This window comes from Phragmites australis, chromosome 24 (genome assembly GCF_958298935.1).
Source record: "Phragmites australis chromosome 24, lpPhrAust1.1, whole genome shotgun sequence".
In the NCBI taxonomy this organism is placed as follows: Eukaryota; Viridiplantae; Streptophyta; class Magnoliopsida; order Poales; family Poaceae; genus Phragmites; species Phragmites australis.
In genome coordinates this window covers 10,628,677-10,647,388 of record NC_084944.1, presented here as the reverse complement: position 1 = coordinate 10,647,388, position 18,712 = coordinate 10,628,677, and the positions used below count along the sequence as shown (strand labels likewise).

Here is an 18,712-nt window from a genome sequence, read left to right as displayed (position 1 = left end):
GCGCTATTGGAACTATTCTCTCTAGCAGATTGTAACGGACAGTTATTTGAGTTATAACTGAAAGGTGACGTAACAGTAAACTATAGTACGTCTAGTTGCAGAATAGACTCACCATGTGTATAATACACCTAAAATGTCTTCATAATTAAAGAGTTGTCACGTGTTCAGCTCATGAAAATGAAATTGCATCCATTTTCACTTTACCGGTGGTTCATCAGTCATCGGCCATGCACCGCCACCTTCGTTAATTAGACGCCGTTCCTCGCATCTGTTGTTTGTCAACCCCAAGTAGGTACCAGTAGTCCTTACATTTTTTGTAAAGAGACTAGCTAGAGAATTGTGCCGCGCTGCCTTTGGGAGCTAGCCGGCCGCTACTCGACACGGCGCGATTGTAGATACGCCGGGATGTACGTAAAATTGTACGATGCAAGCCGGCTAGCTATGCTACGTCGTCAGTGGTCCCGTACGGTATGGGTCATGTACTCATGTACATACTGGCATACTGCAGTACGAGCTAGTCAACAACGCAAGCAAACTGCACAAGAACCAAATGAAACGCTACGTACTTGTCATCACTTGCCGATGGTCAATTGGTTGGTGTATGGTAAGTTGGTAACTCAATAAAAACTACAGTATAAGGCTTGAAGAGGACCGCTTTTAGTTATTTTATCACATCAAAGGACATAAATCAATTGAGTGTAATGCATGTCCCGATAAAGCAGAATGCACATCTCGCGTCGTTTCCACGTTACCAACTTCCACGCTCATCCGCCATCACCAAACAACACGACAAACAGCTACAAGCACACCAACAATCATGCATCATTAGCACTACAAATTTTGTTCTTATTTCCTCGTCTTCCTTGCATGTACTACTTCTCAGGGGAAAAATGTCTCAAAATAAAACACATGTTACTAGAGATGCATCACCTAAGCAAATGCTCTTATGATTTCTCTGGTGCAATCCGTACACGTCCAATTCCTTTGAAGTGCCCTTTTGTTCTTTTTCAAATATATATGTCATACAAATGCCTGATTTGCGACCACCAACTCCACCATTATCCATATATTGCTTCAAAGTCCAAGTCAGATAATCTTACGTACGAAGGATATGCGTGTTATATTTGAATCATTTCTTGTGAAATTCATGCGCTGCAAACATTCACCGGATCCAACGAGATCCTTCGCGATCCGGTGAAGTGGGAACATGAGGCCGAATTGTTCTGTACCTGACCATGGAGAAAGAACCAAAGGTAAATAAAAATAAATCCAAATCTCCCTGATCAGCTAGCACATGGCAATTACAACAATGCATGTTAGCGTCAGATCAATCAGCCTGTTAACATCTTGGATCATTTCAGCCATTCAAGTCATCAGAGCTCGTTCCTTAACGCGAAATTGAGATGGCAACGTCGGAACTAACAGTAATACGTGCAAGGACTACAACCTAATCGATGGATGGAGGATTCTGAATACCTTTTGTGGCAAGGCACAACTGCTCCATCAAGCATCGTGTCAGTGACATCCCACAGCAATGTTGGTCGATATAAATCAATACGGTGGGCATATGCTGATCTTACACTTGACATGTAACTGAGACAAAAAATAATGGCTTATTTGTGATCAACAAGGGTGCAAGTGGGTCCGGTCGAATCGATCCATTTTGTTATTCTAGTTCTTTTGTTCTCCCAACATAAACACGAGCACAGTAGCGAACTACTAATTTTGTGAAGTGAGTATAAGTTGTGTCAAATCCCTAGTGATCATGTTGATAATACGTACGTGAATATGATGAACTATGTCGGTATTGATTAACTAAGGGTTTGCCGGTCCTAAGAATTAATGTTGTGGAAGTACTTTAACATATAACTGTCTCAATCAAGTGAGGTAGTGTGACCATCACTAGGTTGGACCTTTTTTAACTTGGTTCTTTACTTCAAAAAAACTTCCCAACTACCGAGCTGTAGAGTGCACATGCAGTCTTTTTAAGCTTTTTGTAAAGTGCTTTGTGCTAAGTTATAAGTGTTTTTCAACATAATTTAACAAAACTCTAGAGAAAAGTTGAGAAGTACATGGATATATGGCTCTCGTGCAGTGAATAATTTATAAATGGGTTGTGCTATTAGAACTACAACTCATCAACGCCGTGCTAGAAGTATAACTTGAACCACCAGAGACTGCAAAAGCTACCTTAATATTTAATGCATTATATAATTTTTAACTACATGTCAAGTACAAATTTATCTGAACTATATTTGTGTTGGGATGCATATGAAAATTCTGCACAATTTTGTTTGAACATATATATGTAGCAATACATGTCCTAAGAAATTTAAGAATTTCTCCGAAACTAGCACTACAACAGAACAAGTCATCTGAACCGGGTCATTAGTATCGACTAGGCTAGAACTGGTACTGATGAATTATCAGTGCCGGTTCGTAACTTTCTGCGCTTGATCAATGATTGAACCAGGTTGAACCTGCACTGATAGATAGTATCGGTGCCGGCTCGAATTATAAATCAGCTAGTATCAGTGCCGGTTTATAATTCAAGCCGGCATTGATACTATTAGTGGATTCAAAACTTTTATACACCTTGATTTTAGCTCATGCCTCAGGTCCGGTCTGGCTCATCTCTATCTTTCTCGCTCCCTTATCTATTCAGGCTCCCTCACCGGCTCAATCTCATTCTTTCTCTCTCCCTTATCTCTTCATCGGCCTCTCTCTCCCCTCACTGGCCTCCTCCCATCCTCTCCCACCAGCAACTCTGCCCCTTGTAAGATGCACAGCGGGATCCGGTGGATCCGGCTATGGATTTCTCTAGGGTCAGAGATCCACGCTGCTTGCAGGTATCCATCATCGTTGAAGCAATGTCAGGTATGCTCCGACGTGTGCGTGTGTTATGCGACACCGTTGAAGTGATTCGGGGCTCTGGTGCATGCGTGTGTTATCTACCGCCATTAAGGTGTATGTGTTCTTGTGGGCTTGCTCTCTCTGTCCGCCGTGCTTGCTGATGTCTAGGTTGCCATTGTGTTGGTGTGCGTGCACCGCTGGCAGTTGGTTGGTGTGTCTGGATGGCTATCGTGGTGGCGCCATTGTTGTCTGTGTTAGCTGACTTGTGTGATCCTTTATCGCCATGTATTCTGTGCTGGTAGCTGGTTGGTGCATACATGTGTGCCCTGATGTTGTTCTGTCACTGGCCAAGGTGCTTGCTCACTGGTGATTTGGCTCCCAGTTGATGCCGTCATCCATGTGCCATGTGTGCTCCGGCTAGTCGTATGTGTATTGACCGCCGTTGAGATTGGTCATAGGGTGCCCCGTGTTTTCTTGTGTTGGATGGAGCAAGGCTACGCCAGTGAGTAAGCGGCATCCTCAGTCAGAGCACGACAACGGTGGCAAGCTCCGATGTGGGGCAGCGGCGGGCTCCGGCTCAATGCATCGAGCCAACTTGTTTGCTAGCCCTTTTTCTTTTTTTTTTTAATTTTCTGAACACCTCAACAGTGTCTCTTGTTAAGCCGGCATTGATAGCTATCGACTATTAGTGTCAACTATACAACGCCAACTGTAAAACCGATACTGATAGCAGTTTTCAATCGGCACTATTGACCCTTTTTATTATAGTGTAGCAACCTCTACTACCTAGCATCCTTTCCTCCTGGAAACCAAGCATACACTACCTCGGTTCTCTTTAGCTATCATTTTGGATATCATCGACATGACTACTATTCTTTTCTAATTTCATCAGAAAAGTTACAAAAGAAAAGTACATGATATAAGATTCTTTTGACCACAATTTTTCTGATATCATTTCATATATATACAAGTTTTAAATACCTCAATGTATTTTTTGTCAAAGTTTTAAAGTTGACTGCTCCTGCAAATTATAGGACGCAAATAAAAGAGAGTGTGGAGGCACCATCAACAACAATTTATCTACAATTATATGAAAAAAAAATGAGAAGACTTGTTGGGCATCTCTATTCTGCAGCTAGTCCATAACGTGCATGCCAATTATTAGCTAGTACCAGGGCCTAACACGTGCCAGGTCATATATGGAGGCAACTGTTAGTTCTGAGACATGAGGTCAAGATGCTCATAGCCTCATACATGTCACTAGCTCTTCATTGAATTCCTTGCCTTTGAAATAAAGCATCGATTAGGCTGCCTTGATTGGTACTCTGAACTGATTAGCTTGGGCTGCTTGGCCATGCAGGGAGTGGAAAAACACGGGGAATTTTAGGCGGATATGTTTTTGGATCCGGTTTGGGTCCGGCTTGAGTCATTTGCGGCGATGTTGATCATTCATGCATAGTTTAGCTAGGTACATGATAAAAATGTTATAAGACTTAGTTTAGTTAGATAGTTATTCGCTATATTGTGATTTGATGTTCGATTTCTCCTAATTAATCGACTGTTGTTATTTTATCAGGTTTTTCTTTTTATCGATATAATAGGCCGTTCTTTCGTCTTTTTCGTTTAAAAAGAATGATGCAGCTGGCAAACAAAAACATGGCCGATATGATGTTGTTGGGAACACGGTACATTTCAGAGCTCCTCATTTTTTTTAACATCAAATTTCTCGTCACATTTAGTTTGTGAGGCTACATTAGTTTGTCAGCTAATTGAGTGATTAGGTGTCACCAAAAGGTGGCTAATCTTTAGGAATTAAGAAAGAGAGCGGGGGATTTAGAGCTCGTGACCACAACCACTTTATTCTCTTCATGTGGGAGTGTTCATCTTCTTCCTCTCTCCTTTTTTGCTAATAGAGTTTTCTTCATCTTTGGAAGTTTAGGGTCAAATTATGTCTTCTAAAGACTACTAGTACATGGCTTAAATATCATTTTGGGAAAAGTTAACGGCAAAGATAAAAAAATTGTTTTGCAACATGACACAGTATTTCCAACAAAAGTAAAATTAATGATGATTGCTGATTGATGGAGGAGGAATGAAAAGACCTGCGAAAATAAGTCGATCTATCTATAACTCGGCAGATGAGATGTCTCCATCTCATCCTGCAGGTGTGCAAGGGTCGAGTTAGACGTGCAGAGCCTTCACCAGCTTCTGTAGGTCGAGTTAGAAGTGCAGTTTGGCCCGGCCCAGATGAGCACCGGCCCCTCTCAAAAGAAAAAGAAAAACTTGACCACCGGCCCCTCTCAAAAGAAAAAGAAAAACTTGACCACCGGCCGCGATGTCACCGTCACACGTCGCTCCTCACCTTGGTTACTACGGTGAGCATACACCGACGGATAACGCCGCCGGGCAATGCTGAATACAGATGATTCTCTTTTGATTTTCGCCCAATAAGAAACAACGCTACCGATGTGCAAATCTTACACGTTTATCGAGATCGCCGACAATCTTGATGCTATTGCAAGATCCGAGTCTTGGGCGAGGAAGATAAAGAAATGGTGGTAACACGTTATTCAACTAGGTTTAACGTGAAAGTTACGCGCTTTGTGTTGACAAAGGCAGCATAATTTCTGAAGAGGTCTTGGTTGGCAACCAAGAAGATTGCCATGACACCTGAAGAAGAAGCACAAGCACTTGACAGTCAAACCGTCTATGTGACCAGGTAGATCGGACCAAAGGCCTCCCTCTTCACTCCGTACCTCACCTGGTCAAGCTGCACGTAAGAAGGCAGCTCGTCCTCACCGCCGCCTGACGCCATCACCGCCGCGAAGCAGCCTGCCGCCGTGCGCCGGACCACGCGAACCAGGTTGCTGCATTCTTCGAGCACTGGGCCGGAGGAGCGCCTTGGGTTCCTCTGCTTGAAGCCGTTTGGCGCCTTGGCGTCCGGTGCTCTCCTGTGCTTCATCTTGCTCTGAAACTTTGTCAGGAACGTCAGGTACCTCTTCCATGTCTTCTTCGCAGGAGCTTGGGGTCCTGAACCGCTGCTCTGTCCATGCTTCATTGCTGGATTTGCTTCTCCCGCGATCTGAATGCAAATAGATTAAAGTTCAGATTTGAGATGGAATGTACTGTGCGATTTGATAAAGAAGAAGAGCAGGGAAAAGAATGCCGTGTTGATGTACAAACTTCTGAAATCTCAATGAAGGCAACTAATGGTCACCTTGTGTTGATCACGGTGAGGATCACACGTAGCCCTCGCATAACAACTCTTCTTCGTCATCTCGCACCAGCCGAAAAATCACCAACAGAGGAATTACCAGATTTGCCACTGTACAAATGGTCAGAGGAAGAGCAGGTCATGGGCAATGCAACACCTCCATGGATCCAAAGCTCAAAGGCCACTTGCACCTAAGAACAGGCAGGCCATGGATCACCAAGTATTTCGTAGCAGTAGCAGTTTGGCAGTAATGGCTCAGGTAGTCAGTGGCTGATGGCAGATGAGCAGAGACAGCAGCAGCAGCTGGCTGAACTGGAAAGGCATGGTGCCAGTAAATATAAAGGCCAGGGTATTAAACAAGATGCTACAAGCTTACAATGGTACTTGGATTTTGGTTAGAGCTGATACCAACATTTGGGAGTGTGTTTGTGTTGACGATTTGTAAACCGTAAATTTTACAAACTTGTAAATGAGGTGGGATACTTCCTACAGTAGAATCATAAAGTACATTTATAGACCTCCGATCTCTCTTAGGATAATAGCTATACGTTAAGTTTATCTTATATTAATCTTTAAGATTATTTAAAAGAGAGTTCTTAGCTAGTCTAGATAGATCTAAATCTAGTTGAGAGGTTCCTTATGCGCAGTTGTGAAGGGTTGTTGATGTAGATCAGGGGCACATAAGACTTGAGGGCTTAAGGCTTTTGTAGGTCTGAATGGCTTGAATAGACATCGATCAACTTGTCATCCATAGGCTCCCTTGGTTCCGTATATAGAGAGTGTCGTTGTACAATCTCTGGAATTCTGCCTTTATTATTTTTATTGGTAAACTTTACTATTTACGAGATATCCTGGATATTCACGGGCAGTTTTCATATATCTAGAAATTCCCTTCCTAGACATAGAGATATGCGCTGAGAATATAGAAAATCTTAGGAGATCCAGATACAATAGTTTTATACTACTTATCATCAGTTTGTTTGCCTCCGTATTTTGACATACTGTTATGGCAACAAGTCAGTGTTTACAGGCTGCTTCTGTCCTAACTTGAAGTTTAACCTAAAAAAACCTAATAATAATCTCTATTATATAAAACACTTAATGGTTCATACATCACATCTTCTCTTACTCTCCTATCAAATAAAAATCCTTAAAATTTGAATAATTTTTCTACTTTTGCTATCCATCCTCATCGTATAGTCTTCTCATCTCGTTACTGGCTATAGATATGAGAGCTGTTTTACTAATGAAAATAAATAAAAAAATTAAAAAAGAAATTAGTAAATAATCTTTTTTTTAAGATTATATTTGAAATCAAACTACAGCATCATTTCTAACGTATTCTTTCCACGACACTGCCATGTGTCCGTATCTTAAATTTATGCTTACTATTACATCCGATATTAATATTTTTGTTATAATAATAAATCTGGACAAGCGTAGAACTAGGAGACAGGAGACATTTTGAACTGCACCATGTAGGGCACGAAGACCAAGGCAGGCCTAGTTCATGGATGCCATGTAGGCTGAACCTTTTGGGACGACTGAAGATTTGTCAGAGTGCAGTGAATCTGAGTTGGGACAAACACATGTGAAGGGGACAAGTGGGGTTCTGCAAATTTCACGGCTGAACGCATTGGATGGAGCATGGCTTGTTCTAACCACTCGGGGTTATTATTTCCTTGGATCGTCTTGGTATCTACATTGCACTTGTGACATGGCCTCCTAGGTCTATCTCGTCATTTTGCACTAGCTGCAACATTATTTGTGCACAGCTATGCATAGCTAGTGTGATAGAAAAGGAGCAAGTACAAAATCACAGGAAAACCTTGGACATGGACTGACACCTTTGTACATGTTTTTGTAGTTTCTGCAATGCATCAAACAAACCTTGCTGGAACAGATTCATCAGCAAAGCCAGTTTTAAAAGCTCATACAAAACCATCTCACATGTTACAAGCTAAAACAAAACCCAATTGCGGAATCTTACAGCTCATGACTTGCAACAGATGAGAAATGGTAACCAAAATTGCTGATTCTACCCGCATTTGTGAGAACGGGGCAGCAAAAAATCATATGATCTTGCTTTCTACAGCTGCTTACAGCCTTACAAGGTCTGGAATTAGTTAGGTCTTGCCAGGCATTTCAGGCTTCAGCAATTTGCGGACTTCGGCCGCAGTCAGTTTCTCTTTACCAGCCAGATCTGCAAGCTCGGCGATGGACTGTTTCTGCTTGCCAGTATCTTGAACAAACTTCTTGCCGTCTGATTTACCGGAAGTGGGTCTGTGAAAGTTTTGTTTCTTGAGGCTTGGTATATCTGAGAGGAAACCTAGTGATTTTCTCTTGCCAGAGTCCTTCAAGAATGCCGTGCTGGCACTGGTGCTCGTGCCTTCAGTCAGTTTCTTGCTGCTTGATTCCGTCTCATAAATTGCCTTGGCAGATTTCAGCCTCTTACTGTTGCCTTTCTGCGAGAAATCTGGTTTGTTGCTGCTGGCATCCTCAGTAACATTGTCAGTCTTCTCTTTCTGCTTACGTTTCTTTGTGGGACTTTGAGGAGAAAACTGTTCTTCAATATTATGCCTAACAGGTTTACTGTTAGAGCCAAATTCCACCTCAAATTGTCTTTGAGTTGTTTCTTTTGAAGTTTGACTAGCTCTCCACTGCTCAGGTCGCCTAGCATATCTGAGAAAAAAATGGAAGATAAATCGGTTAACATGGGAAAAAGAATTAACAAGTTTATATATTGAATTGATAGCATAGAATATTTGACAAATGGCATTATAGGACAATGGAAATATGACTTACCTATCAACATCCAGCTTTTTTAACAAGTGGAACCCGTGTCTTGTCTTAGATAGTTCATATTGCACAACCAACAACTCTACCACTATAGCCTCTTTATGAGAAAAGTTACTGGCAGTAAAGCACTTCTCTACTAAGAATGAGCCAGAAGGACTCATAGCAATCTCTCCATAATGACCTTGCAATCTGTCACATAACACATACTTGTTAAAAAGAAGACTACTCTAGAAAACATAATACATAACCAAAGTCTGCAGCTTTCCATTTACTACACTGCCAAAACAGCTGTTCAATAGCACTAAAACGACGCAGAAGCAATGAGATAATTCACTGTAGTCAGATGCCAAGGGTTCTCCAGCTTAACAAATTACAAACACAAATAGGATTGAACACTAAATTAATGTTTAGTATCAGTACCAAATATCTAATGCACTAGAAATAAAATTTATTATTTATCTATACAGCCACAGTGCGCCTAGGCTGACAACAAAATGGGGCACCTTCCAGAAGCATGCAGGACAGCACAACAACTTTTTTTATCTAGCCATTTTTAAGTTCCACATTACCCTAATTCATGATAGGTTCGGTGGAATCAAACCCCCTCTGTGGCCTCGTATGCATATTCCCAGTGCACTACACTGTTGCAAACCACCATTCAGAGTTGCTTGTGTAGAAATGGCATTTTAAAAAGGAGGCAAATACAGTAATCGGGACATTTGCAACATGTAATCCTAAACAAAAAAGAGAGTTCCATCCCCCGCCTCCTCCGCTCGATTCCACCATCCCGCTCCATCCCTGAGGCTGCGCCGGCCGGCTCCACCCATGCCAGCCCGACTCCGCCCTAGCTCGGCTCCGCCCTGTAGATCCGCCGTCCCCTCGCCGGTCCACCGCCTCCCTGTGCTCGCCTTGCCTGCCCCATACCGGCCGGCTCTACCCTGCACCACTCTGTGGATGTGTGCGATGCCCCAACCCAATCCGCCCTTCCAAGGTTCCGTCGCCGCTCGCCCTCCTCAGGTCGTTGTGCGTCGTCGCCTCCCCAACGGCCTACCACCGCAGTGAGCAAGATGATCTCCCCAAACGCCACCTGCAATGTCGTCGGCATCATTGGCAATGTCATCTTTTACCTCTTCCTCTCCCTAGTGCCGATGTTCTGGAGGACCTGCAAGCGAAAGGACATGGATTTCAAGCCAGACCCCTACTTGGTGACGCTACTCAACTGCATGCTCTGGTCTTCTACAACATTCCCAACGCCCACCTTAACATCCTCGTCGTCACCATCAACGACATCGGGCTCTTCATTGAGGGCTCATACCTCATCATCTTCGTCCTCTACTTCACCAACAAGCAACGCTTGAAGCTATACTAGGCGCGGAGGCAGCGTCCGTGCTCATTGTCGTTCAGTGCTCCTGGCCGCACACACCCACAAGAAGCGATCCATGATCATCGGCATCCTCTTTGTCATCTCCAGCTCGACAATGTACGCCTCCCTGCTCACCATCATGAGGAAAGTGATCACTACCAAGAGCTTTGAGTACTTGTTGTTCCAATCGCCTAGTAGTGCCGCTGCTCTACTTGTTGCATATACTGCTACTTTGCTTTGTTCGGTGGTGAAGCAAGCAGTACAACTAGTACTTGTTCAACGGTGGAACTGCTCTTTTGCATCTTGCTAGTCTTGTTGCTTCCACCGTCGTTACTAGGATCTCTAATTTTCTTTAGAGTCTTTATTTTCTGCTGCATTGACATCCAAGTCTGCTCGTCTCTCTTTGAGTTCATCTATGCCGTGCGAGTCCACATATTCCTTCATCATTAGTCGATTTCTTATCAGCCGTTTGATGCAACTTAGCCATCTAGCTCTTTCTGTACCTTTAGTGACAACTTCATTTGTTGTTTCGCTACTTGTCACTCATGTCTTTACAAATCTTAATCTAGGGCATGCTTGTGTCATGGTTTTTTTTCTGTAGCTTTAGTGGCAATTTCCGTTTGTCATATTGCTACTCTTCATCGCTTTGTTGCAATTCTTGACCAAGGGCATTCTTTTGTTGTCATCATCACGACTCTACTCGTGTTTCGTTTTGCACTTCTTCGGTTTGATTCGATAAAATTACCAAGGCTCCACTCTACGATGGCTTTAAAGAGTCAATTTTTGGATGTATTAGTTTTATTTTGTTTAAGTTTATTACTTAGTGTCACATCTTTCAAATGCAACGTTGTTGCATACGTCTTCCATTTGAGGGGGGTGTTAAGGAATATAGAGTTATTTCCTTATACTACTAGAGTCTGCTAGAGTCCTTACCTTGTACTCCCTCATGTACTTTATATATTACCCCCATGGGCTACCATTGAATATAAATTGATACTCCTAATAGATTCTCCTTTCTTGTATGCATCTATTCTTCTTGAGAGATGTCTCAGATTTGAGTGCACAAGGATCAAATCTTCAGCATGCTCTGGAGTTAAGGCGTTTCTTTTGATGCTATGGATGAAGCTATAAGTACTTCAATTCATCTCACAACAAGATGAGGCTGCCTCCTGGGAGTATCCGTGTTTCACCAGGATTTTTGTAAGTTCATTTTCAGATGGGTTTACCGGCACAACTTTCAAGTTTGTTTTAGGTTGTAACAACATTTAATGGAAACAATATTTGGCTAAAAGTGATTTTAAGTTAGTCTACAGAAAAGATTTCGAGTTTTATGAAAACTTATGCAAAACATGCACAAGGGTGTGTGTGTGGGTAGCACACTGAAGCCCTAACTCCCCAATTCAATTATTTTCATAAAACTCGTAACTTTGAGTTCTGCGAAATCACTTTTTAAAATTTATTTTCTATCCTAATCCAGCCAAACAAGGTTTTTGGTGTTGAGGCTGTAAAACTAGTTGAACCAAATCTAGATTTATTGAACCAAGCTTTATCACTACACTTGATAATTACAGCTCAAAGGTGAAAGGAAATACAATAGCACTAGTAATGCACTCAAACTCGCAGCTTTATTACACAATTCCAATATGCAAATGTTATGTGGTGCCTATATACAGATTGATAAGGTAAATAAATCAAATGAGGTTGATCATTATATCAGAACACATATTGTGAAAGGCACAAAAAATATCCAAATAGTAGGGGTGTTTGGATAGGCTTACTTTCCAAAAACTTTAAATTTTCGCTTTGCAGTGGCACTTGAACATAGAAAAGCCTCAAGAACGCGGCTACCTCCTGAATCCTTGGATATTTGGAGGATCTGATCATCCTCCATAGCCAGCAAGCTTGCAACATAGGGTCGAATATATTGCTGTACAAAAAATGGAATGCAGGAGTAAGGGTTTTAGCCATCTAGGTCTTGCCATACTAATGCTAAGGAAACAAGATAGCAATTTATTTAAGCTGTCAGAGAGACAAAAGCAAGGTAATATACTACTAATTCATGTTTTGTTATAGTATTGTTCAAGAAATAAAAGTACCAACTACCCACTTAGGGTAATAAGGTCAGAGATACAGTGTGATTGGAAGATGAAGATATCACAGCAAAATAATGCCAAAGCTAGAAAAAGATCAAACTAGCAAAATGAGCACAAACAATATGCAAAATAAGAGAGAATAATGAGAATTCAGAAGCATAGACGATATATTGTCACCATAAGATAGTGGAGTGATGCAAAACGGAATTTAAGAAGAATACAACAACTTCAACATACATGTGGGTATTGAAAAATTGATTGCAGCATCAAGCAACCCAGGACACTCATCTTTGCACCAAGAGGCCAAGTCCAATAAGATCTCTCGCGCAAGAAGTTCTCAAGAAAAAGAATATGTGCAACAATGCTATCAGGAGAATCAGAATCTGAACTTAAAGCTGCAGCAAGAGCTTGAGAACTCTGCAGTTCAAAAAAGAGGAATCAGACATTTAGTCAAAACCACTTCTCAAATAACAATGCAGAAACCTAAAGTTCATAAACGAAGACCTCAAGTCGATAAATTTCAAGCCGCTGGCATGCTGCTAAGATGGAAGCTACAACCCCTGTTTTGCCTAGTTCAAGCAATTCCTTAATTTTCGGACCAAGTTCCTCCCAGATTTGCTTCATCTGTGGACGAAAAGGAGTATTGTTAAAATTAAACAAGGAAAATCTCTAATTGGATAAAATAATCTGATAAGAATTAGAAATGGAAACAAGTAGCATATATCATTAAAAACTCCAATCACATTCTATGCAGAACTTCGGCACATGCCCTCAGACAAGCACATAAGTATCTATCACCTCCAAGATAAGTATAGCACAAGTTATCATTAAGAAATTATAGCACAATTTATTGCACGAAAGATAGTTGATCAGACAACAGATTGTTCATGATCATCGAATAAATGTTAGAACCAGCTACATGTTCCAACGGTGCATTTTTATTTTTTATTTTGAGGGAACAACAGTAGGGCAGGCCCCTACTGTTGTCCAGGGGTGCATTTTGCAAATTCAATGTCAAGAGTCAAGATCTGCTGTGACCAGTCTAGCATATAGAAGTAAGAAAATTGTTAAAATGTCCTCCAACTTTTCAACATGAAGTAATGATTTTAAATTGTTGACTAACTCAATGTCTCAATGCAATGTGAATAGAGAATAGAGCATTTATTTCACACAAAAGATCATTTTGCAGAAAGAACCTTTGGTTTGGTTACTAGTTAAACAAGTCTGTATACCTGATCTGAGGTTTTAGCTGATGATATCAAAGCTTGCACCACATAATTTCCACAGTGATGAGAAGAGATTGCAAATAATGCACCCCTCAGAGTACCTACAAGCATACCATTGCGCAATTCCTCCGGGGCAACCTCCACAATCACCTGCAAGGCATTATTAATGAGTATTATTTAGCATACCAAATTGCGCGTGTCAGGCTTTGGCCAGCACTCCCAAATGCTCCAAGTCACTCCACACACCCAATAAAAAGGAACCAAAGAACATAACAAAGAAGGCAAGAACAAGATCAATTAGAACAAAAGTCTTAAGTATATGCAAATGCAAGCAATATATGAATTGACTTTCTCATTGCGAAAAAAGAATCTCAAAAGAATACCTCCAAGAGATGGCTATAAGCAGTTTCTTCAAGTAAAGTAACAATTTCGTTCTCTTTTGCATTGTAATCTCTCCTCTGTATACTGTCGTCTTCATCATAACCAAGAAGAATTGATATTATATGATGCAATTCATTATCATCACCAGATGATAGTTTCAGTGCAGTCTGCAGAATGATGTGTTAAGAGAGGGACCCAGTAAGCAAATGCAGAATTATATTAAGAATTATATTCTGCGGAATACAAGAGACACTAACCTGTAAAACAAGGCTACTGTTCTTGTCAACTCGTAAAGTTGCAATGTCAGCTTTTGCGCTATGTAGCATTTCTCTGACAAAATACTTAAAAATGTCTGAGAAACCATTTTCAAAGGTCTTTGGGCCATGTCCGCCCGATTGATTTCTACCACAACTCAACCGCTCAGCTAGAACGGCAGATCTCTTAGTAGTGTGGAAGTCTTGCAATGACTCTACTGGAACTCCCTTACAAAGGCAAAGAAGAGTGCGGAGAACATGTGATCCATAGCAGCTGGACATCACATTAGCAGCATCTGCAACAATAACCTGGAACGGCTCCAATGTGAGTTCCATTCGAAAAAAAAAAGGAAATGAGATACGGTGCCAGTAATAAAAAGTGTACCTTACACATCTTGTTCAATATCTCTTCTACCATGGCCCTAGAGGTCTCATCTTCAAGATGTGTTGCCAATGACTTGAGAGCTGCTTCGGCCACATGCGATCCAAACTTATTCATGGCAATAACAGGAAAAGACCCGACACAGTTGCGGAGGAATGTGCATAACTGCTCCAACTCACAGCCTTCTACAAGAACCTGCAAGGTGTGGCTTATCACAGCATCTGTGGCAAGTTCAAGCTCTTTCCCTTTAGTTTCTTCCAAGGCATTAGCGCATATAGCCGAGCGCTCTTCCAAATCAATCTCCTTGTTATCAAAGAGATTTGAGATCTCCATATAGTACTTTGCAGTTTCAGGATCAACTCTTTTCCTGAACATTGTTGAGCATCAGAAAAGAAGCCTGTTAGCACTTTAGCATCTTCATACATAAAAGTATGTCATCATTGCTACATTTAACAGAACGGGGAGATTCGGAGAGCACAGACAGTCATACCTAAGAACATTTTGCGCTGGCTTTGACGCGTTGGAGAATGGTAGTGCATCCTGATTCTTGGTAGGACCGGGATTCATCTTTCCTTGCCCTTTCCCTTTCTTCCCATCCTCCCCCTTCTTCTGCTTCTGCTTCTTCAGACCATGTTTAGATTTATCTACCGAAGTCTTTTCACCCGAACCATGACCCCCTTTCCGGGGCTTCTGGCTCTTATCCTTCCTTCCCCTCTTGAGTGAGCCATCATCTAAACCTCCATCTATTACGCCGTTCTGTCTGCTCCCCTTGGGTCTAATTGCCTTTGACCCAAAACAAACCATCGTTCATGTACGCTTTAAGAGTAACTGCGACACAAATGAAGCAAAAGGAATCGGCATTATGGAAGCAACAACCCTAGAGAAGGGGTCGCAGACTTCAGTCCACAAAGTAACAGCGACCATGCTACCCTAAACAGCATGACGCAAAGATAATTCCTAACGAGGCATTAGGAGCAAGGATCCTACGGCGTGAACTGGGACCGGTCGATGTTGCGCGCGCTGAGGAGTAAGAAGAAGGGCAAGAGCCTAAATCCTAATCGAACCGAAGCAGAACCGAGAGCAACTAAGGGTTCCTTACCAAACAAGTATAGGAGGAGTCGGTGAACCACGACGAGGAGAGGAGCTCCTTCGGGGTGGCTGGAGGCGGCGGGGTTCGGCGGCGCCGGCGCGGGGAAAGAGGTGTGCGATGGATTGAAGAGGAAGGAGGCGGATTCCTGTAGGGGGTAGTGGGAAAACGCACGGGTCAGGCCCAAATGGCCAAGACGGATGGATAGATGGGCTCTCCCGGCCCAAATGGCCAAGACGGATGGATAGATGGGCTCTCCCGGCCCAAATGGCCAAGACGGATGTGTTAGGCCTAAGGAATGCACTGATGAGTACAACTTCTATTCTGCAAGCTGAAGCTGAAGTCTAAGTTTTGCAAACGAGGCTGGTATTATGAGTATTGAACTCAAAGACGGATATGAGCACTCTGAAGTCAGCAGTTTAATCCTAGATTCGTTAACCATTGGGGTCTTTTTAGGGAGATTAAATTTCTCATGTTTACTAGCTTTAATGTGGTTCTGGTTATGCATAACCCGCAGTCATGTAACAAGGTAGCTCATAAGCTAGTTAGTATTGGTGCCGGCCTTTTTCTAGGTGGTGTTCTACTCTGGCCAGATTTCGTTTCCGAGGATGTAATCTCTTTGGTGGCCGCTGATGTTTCGGTCTCTAGTTAATGGAGTTACTTTCCATCTCAAAAAAAAGTTCTATCTACGCGAAATGTCATCCAAGTCGGAAGTGGTCTTTATCACGACATTACCAACCTAAAAATATAAAAATCATATAAGTAAACTTTGATATACACATACACTAACCTATTTATATAATAATACAAGTCAACCTTTTTTTTTAATAGGCCGCACTAGCTCCGTCGATTTTATGATAAAAAAAATAATTAACCTAATTTATGAGGAAAATTAGGCCTAAAAACCAAACAGTTGCATAGTTAATTAGAGGAAAAATCAACAAAAACCTCTTAACAACATGGTGATTGAAATAACTAAAAAAAACGGCTCACACCACCCAAACCCAGATCAAGAAGATATATCCTCTCATAGGTCATGTCACGTCCCAAATTTCGTAATAACGTGATTAAACTTAATCATACATTATTAGCATAATAATTAAATTCGAGGTAAATTATTTAGGCACACTAGAGCACTTTGTTTCGAGTCATTTAGATGAGAGAAAGAAATTCGAGAGAGAAAAAGAATTGAATTCGCAGTTAACACGGACCTCCTCTCTCTTCCACATGAGCCCCACATGTGACCCCAATCACCCCACCTCTCTTTGGGCAGCAGCCCACTCCCTCTCTCACACTCTCCCACCTGCTCCCACCCTACTCCCTCTCACTCACGGCAGCAAGGCAGCACCAGCTGCTGCTCCTCCCCCCCCCCCCTCTCTCTCTCAAACACTCACTCCTTCTCCCTCAAAATTCCACCTCAAGAGAAGGAATCGAGGTATGCATATGGTGTCTATGCGATCACTAGCTTGTAAGCTATCTATCCTTCCAATTTATTTTCATTTTTTCGAAGGATTCGAGCCGATTTTGGTATATTTTGGTGTTTAGGGTTGAAACGTGAGGAACACTAGATTTTTTTGTCTCCCGAGAGTTTCACTCTGTTTCCTTCATCACTCGACGGTCACTAACCCCCACAAGCACTATGGGTAAGTCTCTTAGACTCCCCATGGCATGAGTTAGTGATTTTGTTGGTTGATTTCGTGATAAAGCAAAGTTCATAAGTTCTTGATGCTTTAGACCAAAATGAGGATTAGATGAGATCTGAGTTAAGAATCGAGTTGTTGGGTTAATGAGTGAGTTCTAGACCATATAAACTACCTCAAACATGTTTCCCTTTGGATTGGAGAGGATAGCAAGTCGATTTGGTAAAGTTTTCCCCTTTTTTAGAGCAATTCTGGATAGTCCGGATTCTCCACAGAGATTCACAGATATTCCGCAACAATGTGGAGTATCCATAGAAATTTGCGGATAATCCACAGTTACTGTTCATTAGGCGGTTTGCGGCTTGTAAAATTCATAATAAATTCTCCGTAGCTTCAAAAATTATAAAACCAATTTTTTTGGTTTCATAATAACCTCTTCTACCTATTAAAAATGTTCCCAACAATGAAATAGTTAATTAACTTTTTAGGATAAATTAATTATGTTAAGGCTTCATTAATTCACCGTTAATTCTTTACAAGTCCAAAATAGGTGAATTCAATTTTGCTAGTCTTCTTATAACTTGTGCTAACTAGGAAAAGATGTTCATGCAATTTAAAGTATATTTTCATGGCTTTTCTTTATATGCATGTTGTGGCATGCATTGTTGCACTTCATTCATACTCATCATTACACGCGCTCTCCCTTTTAGTGATCGAAGAACCAGAGCGTGACGTGGGTGTGAGCAAAGGCGGTAGCGAGCTCCCGCATTTCTGTGAATTTTGTGCGGGGAATGTCAAGCAAACCCAAGTGCAGCAAGGCAAGCAACTAAGCATTTTGCACCTTTTGTTCAAATGAATGGAGTCTAAAATTGATAAATTATGCTTATGTATGTTTGCATATGTTTCGAGTCGATGTCGGGCAAATGGGTAGAACCTATGTTGTTTGCATGATTCGTCTGCCTTGAATTATTGTTCATCCATATCCTTGTAGCCATAGTCGCATGGTCAATGTCTAAGAGTCGTCTGATATGCTTAGCAATGCTTAAGTCATCAGTAGAAGTCGAACGACGGTGTCACCGTTGTTCACAAGCCTAGGGCTTACTACTTGGTTCACAAATACTTGATGATGATGATGAGATGGTTGGATGAGTGGTGAGAATGAGGCGAGACGTGGGCGGTGTTAGGAGTATATGTGCTTCAGAGGGAAGTCCTGGGGGTAGTCCAGGGGAGGAACCCGGACACCATAGACTGCTTAGATCGGTTAAGGCCGTCCATCATTGCCGTTGGCTTTAGCACTTTAGTTACTCACCACATATCGATCTAATGGTAAGGTGAGCCGAATACCTTTGTAGCTGTGGTCATTTGGGGTCTGAACATCGACGGTGTGAGCGGGCGGGGTTGTAGTGGCACTAGTTTACTC

General features: G+C 41.9%; 2 protein-coding genes across 2 annotated transcripts; both read right to left on the bottom strand.

Annotated features, from left to right (window-relative positions):
• Nucleotides 1-5,073: 5,073 nt before the first annotated feature.
• LOC133907714 (uncharacterized) lies at nucleotides 5,074-6,573 on the bottom strand. The gene is made up of 2 exons (XM_062349789.1): nucleotides 6,071-6,573; nucleotides 5,074-5,935 (listed from the first exon to the last, which is right to left on the bottom strand). Exons 1-2 carry the CDS (start codon nucleotides 6,128-6,130, stop codon nucleotides 5,561-5,563), a joined length of 435 nt encoding a protein of 144 aa, XP_062205773.1. The 5' UTR covers nucleotides 6,131-6,573; the 3' UTR covers nucleotides 5,074-5,560.
• Nucleotides 6,574-7,880: 1,307 nt separating this feature from the next.
• LOC133907352 (pumilio homolog 23-like) lies at nucleotides 7,881-15,821 on the bottom strand. The gene is made up of 11 exons (XM_062349376.1): nucleotides 15,665-15,821; nucleotides 15,056-15,393; nucleotides 14,569-14,932; nucleotides 14,187-14,492; nucleotides 13,932-14,096; nucleotides 13,555-13,698; nucleotides 12,827-12,946; nucleotides 12,560-12,739; nucleotides 12,008-12,156; nucleotides 8,873-9,055; nucleotides 7,881-8,749 (listed from the first exon to the last, which is right to left on the bottom strand). Exons 2-11 carry the CDS (start codon nucleotides 15,367-15,369, stop codon nucleotides 8,194-8,196), a joined length of 2,481 nt encoding a protein of 826 aa, XP_062205360.1. The 5' UTR covers nucleotides 15,370-15,393; nucleotides 15,665-15,821; the 3' UTR covers nucleotides 7,881-8,193.
• Nucleotides 15,822-18,712: the final 2,891 nt, after the last annotated feature.

What these genes read in the sequence shown, in the direction of transcription:
- LOC133907714 (XM_062349789.1), bottom strand. Translation starts at nt 6,130, where the DNA reads ATGACGAAGAAGAGTTGTTATGCGAGGGCTACGTGTGATCCTCACCGT. An exon ending in CTCACCGTGATCAACACAAG is followed by an intron (nt 5,936 to 6,070) that starts GTGACCATTAGT and finishes ATTTGCATTCAG; the next exon opens with ATCGCGGGAGAAGCAAATCC.
- LOC133907352 (XM_062349376.1), bottom strand. Translation starts at nt 15,369, where the DNA reads ATGGTTTGTTTTGGGTCAAAGGCAATTAGACCCAAGGGGAGCAGACAG. An exon ending in CAGCTAAAACCTCAGATCAG is followed by an intron (nt 12,947 to 13,554) that starts GTATACAGACTT and finishes TTTCGTCCACAG; the next exon opens with ATGAAGCAAATCTGGGAGGA. An exon ending in TTGAAATTTATCGACTTGAG is followed by an intron (nt 12,740 to 12,826) that starts GTCTTCGTTTAT and finishes TTTGAACTGCAG; the next exon opens with AGTTCTCAAGCTCTTGCTGC.